Raw genomic sequence first — 13,805 nt, forward strand, 5'->3', positions numbered from 1 at the left:
CTAAGATGACAAACTGTAAAAGTAAACTTTCAGTACATTTGTATGAAGGCAAGAATAGAGACGACGAGAGATTAAAAAGTCATAACAATGTTTCATACAGCTGTTTACAGAAGCTCATCCATGGAAGGATATTCAGCAAAGCAACCATCAACCATCAACCATCAACCATCAACCATCAACCATCAACCATCAACCATCACAAAGACGACGGCTTCATTCAGAAAGTGAAATAACAGTTCTGCTTTCTTCTGACAATCCAAAGTAAAAAGGGAAGTCTGTAAATGTTTGCTAAATGTGACAGTGTGGTTATTATTGGCAGTGGTGGAAAACTACTACTGTAAAAAAACTACTACTGTAGTTAAGTACAATTTTGAGGTATTTTTACTTTACTTGAGTATTTCAATGTGATGCTACTTTATACTTCCACTCCACTACATTTCAGAGGGAAATATTGTACTTTCTACTCCACTACATTTATAGCTTTAGTTACTTTTCAGATGAAGATTTGACATAAAAAAATTTAAATATAAAGATCAAACCAGCAGTTCTTAAACTGTTCGGCTTTTTACAAAACAATCAGTGTGTATTTGTGTCTCTTTGTCATGTTTCAGACGTCTTTCAGTTGTTTTCAGTTCCACCAATGACACATTTCCCCTCACGTGGTTTCACATAAATAACCGATTGAGGCCCAAAGACGAAAAACTCTCCAATATTTCACAACAAATGCAAAGATTAAAGAAAAGTTCTGAAAAGAATAATTCAAATTTATGTAACAGAATAATGTTTTTTTTCTTCTTTCGTACTTGATCTGTCATCTCAGGACCCCTCAGATTTATGTCAGGACCCTCACACAGTAGTTCAAACTGGATCCACCTCCAGCAGCAGCAACAATAACACTGTTATATTTATTTAATATATCAGTCACAGCCTGATGTTCTGCAAAACAAGTACTTTAACTTTAGTACTTTAAGTGCATTTTGCAGTTAATACTGTAATTTTACTCAGGTAGGATTTTAAATGTAGGATTTTTTACTTGTAATGGAGTATCTTTACATTGTGGTATCAATACTTTTAGTTAATTAAAGGATGTGAGTGACCCTTAGTTATACTGCTATAGGCCTAGACTGCCAGGGGACTTCCCATGATGCACTGAGCTCCTCTTTCCTCCTCTCCAGCTGTATGTATTCATAAACCATTACTGAATATTACTAACTTGGCTTCTTCTCCACAGTTCTTTGTGCTTTCTCATCCGCAGGAAACCCCAGGGACCAGTGTGTGGCCCTTATCCGTGGGGACGTCCTTCTCCAGCTGTTGCTGCTGTTTGTTGTTGCTAGTCATGCATCTATTATTGTTGTTGTTGTTGCTGTTGTTGTTCTGCTTCTCCGTGTCTCCTTTACTTTAGCAAAAGTATCAATACCACAAGGATACTAGTTGTACTATAATATAAATATCTGTAGTTTTTCTCAGGCTGTGCAGCGCCCCCTGCAGGTCAGCAGCAGCAGTGATTAATTTCCCTGCGCATGTAGTCGGAGTATTACGTTATTTAGAGTGCGTGTCTGTTACCGTAGCTGTGATCTTCGGACATGGCAGCCATCAGCCCACAGCAGCAGCTCCTCAACTCTCCGTGAGTGTCTTTTCTCTGCTTTTATCCCTGTGAAACCTGTTCTCTATAACGCCTCCACAGAGTGTCCGTTAGTCGGTCCGTTAGTCGGTCCGTTAGTCGTCCGTTAGCCGGTCCGTTAGTCATGCTGCTAACCGACGGTCCGTTAACGGGCTGTTTCCTCGCTGATCTTTGGTTCCTGTTGAAGTGTGTAGACACAGTGTAAAACAGCAGCCAGGTGTTTCCGTGTAATCACACTCAAACAGACTGTTTTAATCAGACAGACGTTATAAAGCGCAAACAGACCGTTTTCTCCTTTATACTGTTTGTTTGTTTTTATCTTCATTGTGTTAGTTTAATGCAGAGCAGAGAAACAAGCACACAGGATGCAGTTTATCACCTTATATAGCAGCTGTTTAGGTCTTCCTGTTTGTTATATGCGCAAAGTTTAGTTTCGAGAAGGCAGCAGAGTAGTATAATGTGTTCATGCCTCAGTTAGTCTGAAGCAGGGGTCATTTAAGGGCCTTTTTTTGGGAAAACGTGTTAAATATTCATTTTCTGTGGTCATTATATTTGATCTTGGACTAGTTGAGGTTAAATGCTGTGGTCCCAGCTGTGTTAGTAGTAAGTCTCAGCTGTACTGTAGGTCATCTACAGGCATCTGTTTGCAAAAAAAATATTCAGGCAGCATTAAAAACTTTCTACTTCAGTGTGTTCAGACTGTTACTGAATGCCAGCAGCCACTCCTGGTGGTTCAAGAACAGCTTTCTGTTTACGTTTGGTGTTCCTGTTTTAAACTGATGTTACAGGAATGATAAGAGGTTAAATTTAGTGTGTAGTATGACTCATTTTATGGCATCCTAACAAGGAGAAGCCGGTTGGTTAACAATGAAGACAACAACTCCCATGATCCCACGCTACTTCACACCGTTATCAAACGTTATCATCTTTTGTTATTGTTTCGATTGAGACCCATAGAAGCAGAAATTACATACTGTGCGTTTAAAAGTCTGTGTGAAGCTTCTATTCAGCTTCAGCAGTGTGAGTTAGTCATATCAAGTGGATATCTGACACATTTACAGTCTTTTTAGCATCAAATTCCCTCTTTTTGTTTCCTCGGACAGTGTTTCCCTGTTGAGCTGCAGGTGGAAGTATAGTAACAAAAAGAGGAACTTTGGCACTAAAAAGACTGTAACGTTGAAAGATATCTACTTGATTTGACTCATTTGGACGCTGAAGCTTCATATTAGCTTCAGATAAACTTTTAAATACATTTTTTGCACAGAAGGAGGACTGTGGATTTTGTCCTCCATCACTTCCATTGTAAGGTCATTATGAAGGGATCTTCTAATGGTCAGTATGAACAGGAGGAATGATTACAGCGAGAAAAACAGCTTTAATGTTCATTTGGGCTCCTGATTGTTGTTTTAAGACACACTTGAAAAACTGTGGATCACAACTTTTCTTCAGTTCTAGTGAAAAAAGATCACAAAGATACCAAATCTGTCTGGCTGAATTTTGGGGGAAAATGATGATGCACAAGACCTGTAGAGGAATTTCACCTGACGGACCAGTGCAGCTAATAATAAATAAATATTTACATCATCATTTCTTAACAACTTTAAGTAATATTAGTAACATTTTAGGAACTGTTGGAGAAATTACAAGAGAAGATATAATTAGCTAATATGATAGCTCATTTAGATACAACTCAACTTAAAGATGATAAACGATGATATTGATTGAACTGTTGACAACAGTAACTGATAGAAAACCTCTTCTCATCCCATTTCTCTCTACAGACAGCAGAACAGAACCAGACGACCCGGGCCGGGCTGAAACTCTCACCTTTCTGTTTACAAGAAGAACAAGTGCCAACACCGGACTCATTTTCCACAGAGATATCAGTTCACAACAGGTCGATCAGGTTTCACTGCTGCGGGCAGTGCCATAGCTATTCTGAAGCAAACTGCACGCTGGGACGCTGTAAATGTTGAGCTGTTCCCAGTTGGGTAAACTCTCCTCCTCCATCAGTCGGTGTGACTTCATTTTGTCACCGTGTGGTTCCACTCTGTTTCACCAATGCCTCGATGGAAAGCCTTCTTCAGTCAGTACTTGCGATGGTCGAGCACTGTCACTCAAGCCCTCATCCTTGCCGTCATCACATTTTGCGTTGTTCTACCTCTTTGCTGCCATCGGCTGCTTTATTCTTACTTCTTCATCAAGTCCATGTACCTGGACTCCATGAGTGAGGAGGTCCTGCGGGAAAGCCTCGACCGAGGTCAGGACGCCCTGCACTTCTGGCAGAGTACTTCCACTGCGGTGGCTTCCAGATTCAGCGACATCGCCCAGCATCCTGAGCTGCTGGTTACCGTGGTGACAGCCAGGCGGAGCGAGGGGCGGGACTTCCACTACCTGCTCCAGGTGATGCGGCAGCTGAACGGCCTCTTGGGAAGCTGCGGGGAGCGGCGGTGCGCAGAGGTGCTGGTCTGCGACGTGGAAAGCGGCCCACATGAAAACCAGGACGCCAAGCTGTTGGAGCGACACTTCCGGGTGATCCGGCGATCCCCTCGGGAGCAGCAGAGGAACAGGGAGCGGGTCAACACCTTCGAGAGGGAGAAGAGGGACTATGTCTTTTGCCTGCAGAAAGGACAGGAGCTGGTGAAGCCCAAAAACATGGTTGTCCTGGAGGACGATGCTTTGCCTAGAGGGGACTTTTTTGCGGTTATAAAGGACTTGCTCTCACGTCGGTTTTCCCTCCAGACTCTTTACATCAAGTTGTATCACCCTGAAAGACTTCAGCGCTACTGGAACCCTGAACCCTACCGCATCCTGGAGTGGGTGGGACTCGGGCTGGTCGGAGCGACGGCCCTCCTCCTCACCTTTCCTTATTGGAATCCTTGTTCTTTCTCCTTCACGCTGTCGACCAGCCACCTTCTCTTCTTCACCCTCTACTTCATGGCTGTTGCCGAGCTGGTGGGGCGGCACTACCTCCTGGAGGTGCGGAGACTTTCCCCGCAGCTCTACGCCGTTTCTCCAGCCACTGAGTGCTGCACGCCAGCCATGCTCTTCCCCGGCAACGCCTCTCTTAGGGTGGCAGAGTATCTGGACGGCTCGTTCTGCATTAAGGGAAACGCCAAAGACATGGTTCTGTATCAGATGGCCAGGACAATCCCAGAGGAAAGGTCTCATAGCGTAGAACCCAACCTCATCACCCATATCGGAGCCTATTCCTCAGTCAGACCAAACCCATCCAGGCCCCGACTCCTCTGACGGGAAGGAACCAGAAGGAGGTCAAAGCAAGGCTGGATTTAATCAGGTTCCTCCTCACTTGGTTCAATGTTTTTTTGTGTTGTTTTTTTCCCGCCTTGTCACCTTCTGGACTCTTTCAATCACAGCAAGTGTTGGTTTGGTCATTTGCGAGTGAAAAGTTGTCAAGGCAACAAGGTGAAAAACAGGCCATGATTGGTTGAAAAGTATTTTTAGATACGAAGATTCAACTAAACTTTGTCTCAACAGCATTTCAAAGACTAAATATCAGTGTGTAGTGGGTCTTAAGTTTCCTTGTGGAGTTTTTGACCTCTAGTAGCTACTGTGATCTTGTGCACATATACAGGTGACGCAGTATACATTCCTAGTTTCAAGCTATTCCACTGATTTATAGGTGGCTGTAATGTACCAAGAAATGCAGCAATGTGCCAACAAAAGCAAGACAGAAAAAGACTGCTAGCAAGCAAACATGGATTTAAAAAATGCAGGATTCAAACTCCTACAAAAAATGGTTTTGTTTTTATTAGGAAAGGAATGCACTCAACATTTTTGTTAGACCTCAAGGATAAAGTTTGTTTCCAGGAAAACTTCACAGGGCACCTTTTAATGATGATTATGATTGAACTGAAGTGCAGTTGTGACAGTTTTATGTGACCTGGAAAGTTAAAAAAAAAAAAAGCGTCACTTCTCAACCAGTTTCACTGTGGTTTTGGACAGAACTTGGAGCCCTTTGCATCTTTTCACCAGTAAATCACCAGATCCCCTCTCACTGAGCTGTGATTTCAGTTTAGGACCAGCCATCATATCATCACTGCTGGAAAATGTATTTAATCAATTTGGGTGACTTTCGTGTTTTCTACTCTTCTGGAGGATCATGTGCTTCTTTACTGTTGGGTTAATCTACTGCCTGGGCTCACGCTACTTCCTAGAAACCCATCAGATGCTGTCAAAATCCAACATCATCATCCACCTGAAAACAAGGCTATTAAACTTTTTGAACATGCAGATTTTTACTCAACAATATGTTGCTTGGAAAATGGTAAGATCATTAAAGGATTTGTTCACTGTTTATACACAAAGACCTTATTAAAACAAGGTTTGAGGTTCAGTAGTACCAAATGTCTCCCACACAGATTATCTTTAGCAAACACTGGTTTGCAAAAAGGTCATAAACCAGACTTCAGCTAAAAGTTTAATTTGAGATACTGTGGAATTAAAGTGAGGCATGAGGAGAGATAGAAGGTTTGATAAGAAAATCCATTAGCTAAACTAAAAGCTCACAGTTCAGAGATCTTCATCTTCTCAGGTTGCAAAGCAGCCTCTGCCTTTATTTCTTTTGCCTACATTTGTGGAATTTGCATAAAGGTTGAACAACAGTGAACACATCCTTAAAGGGACGAATTCGAAGAGGCAGATTATGACCGTGTCTTATTTTGGTTTTTGATTTTGGCCTTTTTCCTTTTTTTGACAATCATGTTTTTGTACTTTCATTATGTTAACAGAGAATTGTGAAATAATAATGATATCACCCATCTCTGCAGTGTGCTACCATAGAGTTTAGTAGAGCAATATTATGCAGTTACAGTGCTGCTGTTGGAGTTTTGACTACCACAGCAGAAACACTGTCAGTCAGTCTAAATGTTATCTACAGACGAAACCTCCACACTGACACATGAAGCGTTTATATCATATCAACCTTTAAGAGAACAGTCTGACATTGAAGGTAAATTAACCAAACCCCGCCTCCCTTTTAGTTTCTGTTGCTACACTTCAGTTTGTCCATTCTTGCAAAGCAAATATACAGTTTACAATAAAAGTGGCAGATTTAGTGTTGAAATTCACAGTTATTTTTCAAACAACGCCTTCTTGATTTCTGAAAAAAGTAGACAAAAACAGATTCTCATTTCTAGCTGTCAGTTGCACTGAAACAACAGCTGTCGCTAGCAGGTTCTTTCAGCTGTCACTAGCTAGCTAATTAAACGAACATTAGCTCCATAAGTTGGTTGTTAACTGTCACTGGCTGATTTGTTTTAACACAAGAACCCTGTAAAAGGGTTTTAAAGATGCATTTGATGGCTACATACATGACATCATGCTGGCAAACTGAGGCTAAAGCTAACAGGTTTCCAGGTAAAAAGTCATCACCGACTGATGACGCGTGGAAGACATGGAAATAAAAAATTGTGTAGTAAGTCTTAGTATTATAAGGAGCATAATAACAAAGTAAAGTCAGACTTATTTCACTATAAGATAACCATGTTTTGCTGCTTAGCTTACATACTTTTTCATATTTTCAAACAGTTTTTCACTTTAACATTACAACAGAAAAGGCTTTTAGCAAGAGGACTAACTGGTATGTTTGGCCAATGTCAAATTATCTCAGGTAACGTTGGCTGCAGTTACTGGAGTGTAAACTTCCCAAAATCCAGTAAAGATCAAGACAGACGTTAGCAGTCTTTAACGTTAGCTTAAACTCTGATAGCATCCCGGCTCCACAAAGGGGATGCTCCCATCCTGAAACCCCACAAACGGATGTAGTGAGCTAATGAAATGCTGTTTGACTTTGGAAATCATGCAAGGTTAACACTGTAAATAGTAAGCTAGTTAGCTGGACATGCTAACAGTTGATGGGGGGGCGTAAAAGATACAGGACTCTGACAGCAGAGACCCGGGTTCACATCCTGAGCCCTGTGTGTGTTCAGGTTTGGTTCAGGTTCGTGAGAGATTGTTTGAAGTTGGATTATTTTCTCTTCAGATGGAGCTAGGCCAGCAGTTTCCCCTTGCTTCCAGTCTTTGTGCTAAGCTAGGCTAAACACGTCCTGGATCTGTCTCTTTAAGATGAAACTGAAACATCTGAGAGGATTTACTGAAATGTCAGACTGTTCATTCAACATCAACCACTCTCTATCACTGATTGTGCCTTTTAATGTTTTTGACTTTGAACATTAATAGAAATTTCACTCCATAAAGTAATTCAACCGATATTTTATTTCTGGGTGAAATGACTCTTAAGACAAGTTGCAATATTTAAGTTATTTTTAACGTGTACAAAAAGGTTCCTGAATGCCTTCTAAAAAATTATTTGGATCATATGAATTACAGAAAGTAGCTGCTAAAGTAGAACCATCAGGCTCCAGTCTGCTACTGGTTCTCGTTATACTGGAGATAAATATCACAGTAAAGTCAGGTTGAGTTTTCAGATCAGATGTTTTCCAGCCTGCTGGGAGTACTGGGAGATTCTGGAGCTCAAATTGGTTCCTGTTATCAGCTCTAAACCAAAATTGAATAGTTTGTTTCTAAAAATGAGATTAATATCAATATAATTTAAATGATTGGCTGCATAAAGAGCAAAACGAGTAATGGCGCCGTTTAAAATAAGTGTTCAAAGAACGAACTTTTAATTTTTATTAAAGACTGCTAATATGATGTTTCTGAGGAATTAAATACAATTTTTTTTAAAAACAAACATGAAATTTATTTAATCGACACGTTTTAAAGGAATAGTTCAACATTTTGTGAACATTTGCTTTCATGCTGAGTCAGAAGACTGATATCAGTCGTAAATATGAAGCTGCAGCCACTTTGCTTTTTGTATGAATTAAACAAAACAAGATATAACGTGTTATTTACTGAGAACAAACATATTTCACAAAGTGGTCCACTTTTAAAGGAAACATATCAGATGTTCAGTCATCGATCATTTTGATTTGATTTTTTTTATTATTCATGTAGCAAATTTGCCTCAAAGTGCTTTAAAATCTGAACATTGTTGTACATAAACTGTGTATATTTTTCCTACAGGCTTTCATATTGTTTTGGTTTTGAGTGAATGTTTAACATCCATCTCACGCTGGCATCAGATCCATTTTAAAACGTATTAATCGAGCATCTTCACTAAAATATGTGAAAACTGAATCCGCTACTTCAGATTGAACTTTTGGCAGCTCAAAAAATATTGTAAACATGATTTATTACTGCTGGTCTCTGACTTCATCATTAAAATGTACTTTATTAAAAATATATCCATATTTACTTATATAAATATAAGTAAATATGGAAATATAAATTAACAGAATCTGACAGTTTTGATTTAAAAACATACAAAAAGTTTAAAATAACAAAATAATCTGACCTGAAGTTTACTTTTTTTTTTTTTTTTTTTTTTTTTTACAATATTCAGATAAATGTACCATATGAGCAGCTTCAATATGTTGACAGAAACATGAAAGTTTATCTGGAAATCTCGTCAGCTGCCTTATTCAGAGTTTTATGTTGTTTTATTTGAGGTTTGACTCACGCTTGGTTGTGGTTTGATTTTTACCGTTTATATGTGATTTTATTCTCTTTCCTCTGCGTTTGTGCCTCATTCAGCGACTTGCATTGAGATGTGTGAGATGTACATTTTAAAGTGTTTCTCGTGTGCCAGTGTGAGATGCTTGTATTTACCCTGTAAAACACACATTACATTACAAACCTATTTCTCCTGGTCACTACAAACCATTGATCCCAGGAAATCAACTGGAGCAGATAACACACATATTTAATCTTTCCATTTCACCTGGTATCAGCCCTCAGCAGTCTGGTTTCAGACCATCTCTGCTGTTACATTACCTGTAAACGATATTGTTTCTTGTTCGGACAAAAAGGAAGAATTGTGCTGCTGTTTTCATTGACTTGTCAAAAGTGTTGGATACAGTTGAGCTTTCTCTGCTTATTCAGAGACGTTGACGTTTTATTGGGTTTGATTCGACTGCCTGTAGATGGTTTCAGTGTGTGAAAGCTGGAAATATCCAATCAGAGTTTTTACCGATAACAAAAGGTGTCCCACAGGGATCAGTTCTGGGTCCTGTGTTGTTTACAATTGATATTAATAATATTGTGTCTTCTCTAACTGACTGTAACATCCATCTTTACACAGATGGCACTATTCTGTAGTGTTTTGCCTGTAGATTATTGTATAACATCTGTGCTGCAGGTTTATTCTGAACTCTTCAGTTTTTTTTTTCTTCAACACATCCTCACTACGCCTGCCTGGACGATTCGAGACGACGATGATCTCAAACCACTTCACCTCAACGTGCTTTTGTTTTCACTCGAGTATTATTTCTCTGTATCGCAACATCATTGCAAACGAGGGAAACCTCAATGATCGAGGCTTAAATGAAGGTTTTTGAATTGAAATTTACAAATAAATTTGCATTTATTTAAAGTTTGAATGTTTTTCCCTCTTTAGTTTTCTTGTCTGTTCACTGCAGTGCAAAGAATATTTATAGTATTTAAGAGGTAGATTTTATTTCTTATTACCACCACTGACCTACTGACTGAGCATCTCATACATTAGATGTGTTGACATTTCTTACAAATTATAATATAATTGACTTATTTTTGAGCAGCCGTTTGTATTTTCCTTTATTTGTCACAGCCGGGTCAAAACACACGTCTGACATGTTGGTTAAATTATTGTCTAAATGACAAAACATTTGTGTTTTTTGATTAAAATGTAAAATAAAGGCATTTTAGTAACTAAAACTACCCAAATAAGATGTCTCTCTGTTGACACTGTGACTGTTCTACATTTAAAAGACATTAAATCACTGATGGAGGTCACAGTGTTGTTGGGAAATCTGTATCCAGGCAGCGACGTCTAGTCGACCAACGAGGAAGTTACAGTTAATAATCATGTCTGGTGAACAAACAGGTTGGTTTACATGTTTGTTTCTACAGTAAAAAAGTCTACATGTTTATTGAACCACAATAACAAAACAGCATCAGATGTCACATCAATGTGAACATTTTAAATTAAAAAGACTTTGGGGGGGAAAATGTGACGGATGGACACGGAGGCGGTGAAGCTGATTCTCTGCAAGTATAAAGTATAAAACTCCAGCAGTCGGACTGGTTTTGTGTCCCGGCAGCTGAGATAAATGAGATAACGAGGTATGAGAGGAATGATGGAGAAACCACAGCTGAGTCAGAGCGTCCTGATGTCGTTACTCAATGACCTGCAGGCTGCTGGCAGGACATGTGTGAACAAGTACTAAACTTATTAAATAACATTTTATCAAGAGGTGAACAAACTCTTATAAATCAGCAGCACATCAGTCCAACTTTAAGACGTTAAACATTTGATCCTGCTGTCAGCTGCTGCAGGTTTTGAGTCTTCCTGAGTTAAAGATCCAATCAGATCACCAACAGCTGATGGTCTGTAGGACTCATCACTACTGAGACCTTCAGGTGTTCAGATGAGTTTATAGAACATTAAAGAACATTTAGAACATAAATGAAGCTGGTCTCATGGTTTACTGATGGATTCATCTGTGTGAAAACGGTGATATAATATTTTAAACTCTGGTTTATTCATATTTATACTAGAATATTAAAGCTGGAGGCTGTTAACTGCTGCCACCTGCAGGTGAGATGGAATATTACATTATTGATATATGTCAGTTATTAAGTAGTGTTTGGGTCTAGAGGCATGAGAGCGCAACATAAAGACAAAGAAGCGATTAATGCAAAAAAAGAAGAAGCAATTTATTGCTTCCACATATAAGCAGTATGACAGAAAATGTGACAGGACTGTATTCCTGAATTAATGACGCGGGGCTTCAGGGTGAATCAAGGCCAAAATAATAAACAAAAACCAACTATCAAACCCAAAACACCTCCTAACTAATCCCTAATCAGAGTAAACAAACAGACATGTTCTGAACTGAACTCCCTGTGATAACAAACACAGTGTGTATGATGGTGTTTTATTAATGACCACATGGTGGCGCCACTGGTGCCATAATTCAGTTTATTCGTTTTATTAAAGACAACAGAATTGTAGAAACATTATGTTATAATATTAGTTTATTGCTCCTTTTGGTAGAATTGTATGAAATGTTAAACACTGTATGAACAACTAATTCAGTTTAATATTAAAGATTTATGGTCCGTTAACTCAGTGTCGCTTCATTTCTACACTTCCTGGAACATATTTTCATTAATTGTTTTTCCTACAATCATCGTTTCATTGTAATAACAGTAAACTCAACAGTAAACTCAATAAAACGTCTCAGCGACAGTTTGACGTCGTCTCGTATTTAAAACTCAGCACAATTCAAGAAATCAGTCAAAGTTTATGGATCCTGATCGTCTTTCTCATCTTTATAATATTATTTTTGGGGCTTTTTCACATCTTTATCACATCTTCCGTACTTTCTGTCTTTATCAGTTTTAATATTAAAGATTTATGGTCCGTTAACTCAGTGTTTGTTTCTCCGGTCAGACGTCATCAGTGTCGCTTTATTTCTACACTTCCTGGAACATATTTTCATTAATTGTTTTTCCTACAATCATCATTTTATTGTAATAACAGTAAACTCAATAAAACTCAGCACAATTTAAGAAATCAATCAAGTTTATGGATCCTGATCGTCTTTCTCATCTTTATAATATTATTTTTGGGGCTTTTTTCACATCTTTATTACATCTTCTGTAGTTTCTGTCTTTATCAGTTTGTATCTTTTGCATCAGTGTAAACTAACTAATAAAACAAATTTTTTAAAAATAATTCAAAGTTTTAGGAAAAAAAAGTGAAATCCTGAAGAGACGATCGATAAAGTAACAAACATGTCAGATTATTTTATTAAAGTTATAAATATTTACACATTTTATCATCTGCAGGTCATAGATGTATTGATCAGAGTGATCAGCAGGTGTGGATGTATTGATCAGAGTGATCAGCAGGTGGCAGCAGCTCCACAGAAATACTGACAAACATTCAGGAAACGAGAGAAACTGAAGATGATCAGCTGGAATCTTTCTGTCATTAAACTTGTAATAAACATTAAAATACTGTTTATCTATATACATAATAGCTTTTGAAACAAACATATTCGATGTTTCTAATAAACTTTTTATTCATATTTCAGTTGAACTTCATGGAATAAATCTCTTATTAAGGTTTAGAACAGAAATAAATGTTGTAAAGAAAAACAAAAATGATCATTTATGTTGTTCAAACTGTATTTATTAAAGGGAAATTCAACTTTAAAATGAAAATATGATGATTATATGAGCAGCAGTCTGATCCTCCATCAGTCAGCAGGTAAACATGAAATAAACAACAATAAACAACTGAACAGGTTTCATTCACAGATCTCAGTAGTTCTGTGTTTACATCAGTGTGTTGACCTCTGACCCCTGGTCACATGTTGCACTGTCTAACAGTTCAGTTAGATTATTGTCTTGATTCATTGATTGATCGTCGTTTTGTCCATAAAATGTCAGAAAATAGTGAAAAATATCGATTTAAATTCTCCAAAGTCCAAACTTACATCTACAGATGTTTATTGTTATTATTATTATTATTGTTGTCAGTTTATCTTCATGAATCAATAAATCATCACATCTGAGGAGCTGAAACCTTTTTATACATCATCAAAAACAGTTACTGATAAATCTGTCAATCGATCAATCAACTAACTGATTGATCTACTGACTTTCAGCTCTGAAGAAAGAAATCCAAACAAAATAAAGCAGAAATTAGAAGAAAGCTTGAAAAAAAAAATCACTATTTTGTGTCCAGAATGTATCCTGTCCAACCATCTCCTGACCCCTGACCTCTGACCTCTGACCCCTGACCCGGAGTAAACCTGCAGGTCAGGAACTGTGTGAGGTTATAAGAATGGATTTTCTGTTTGATCCTTTCTTGTAGTTTGATGGTGTAACTGATAAATAACTGATATTGATATTGATCTTTGCGTTCTGTGTGTCTGACGTGTTTCTCGGCTCGTCTGGAGACTTTCAGTGAAGCTTTTAGTTTTTATTCTCTGAGCTGCTGGAAGATTAAAACTTCTTCAGTCTGAACTTTCATTAAGAATGATTCATCAACATTATTTACTTGTTACTTGTTTTATTATATTCATGTTGTAAATATTTATTTTATTGT

General features: G+C 38.1%; 1 protein-coding gene across 1 annotated transcript; it reads left to right on the forward strand.

Annotated features, from left to right (window-relative positions):
- The first annotated feature begins 1,522 nt into the window (after positions 1-1,522).
- pgap4 (post-GPI attachment to proteins GalNAc transferase 4) lies at positions 1,523-10,477 on the forward strand. Its single transcript, XM_067585755.1, has 2 exons — positions 1,523-1,624; positions 3,403-10,477. Exon 2 carries the CDS (start codon positions 3,683-3,685, stop codon positions 4,871-4,873), a length of 1,191 nt encoding a protein of 396 aa, XP_067441856.1. The 5' UTR covers positions 1,523-1,624; positions 3,403-3,682; the 3' UTR covers positions 4,874-10,477.
- The last annotated feature ends 3,328 nt before the right edge of the window (positions 10,478-13,805 follow it).

This window comes from Thunnus thynnus, chromosome 3 (assembly GCF_963924715.1).
Source record: "Thunnus thynnus chromosome 3, fThuThy2.1, whole genome shotgun sequence".
Classification (NCBI taxonomy): Eukaryota; Metazoa; Chordata; class Actinopteri; order Scombriformes; family Scombridae; genus Thunnus; species Thunnus thynnus.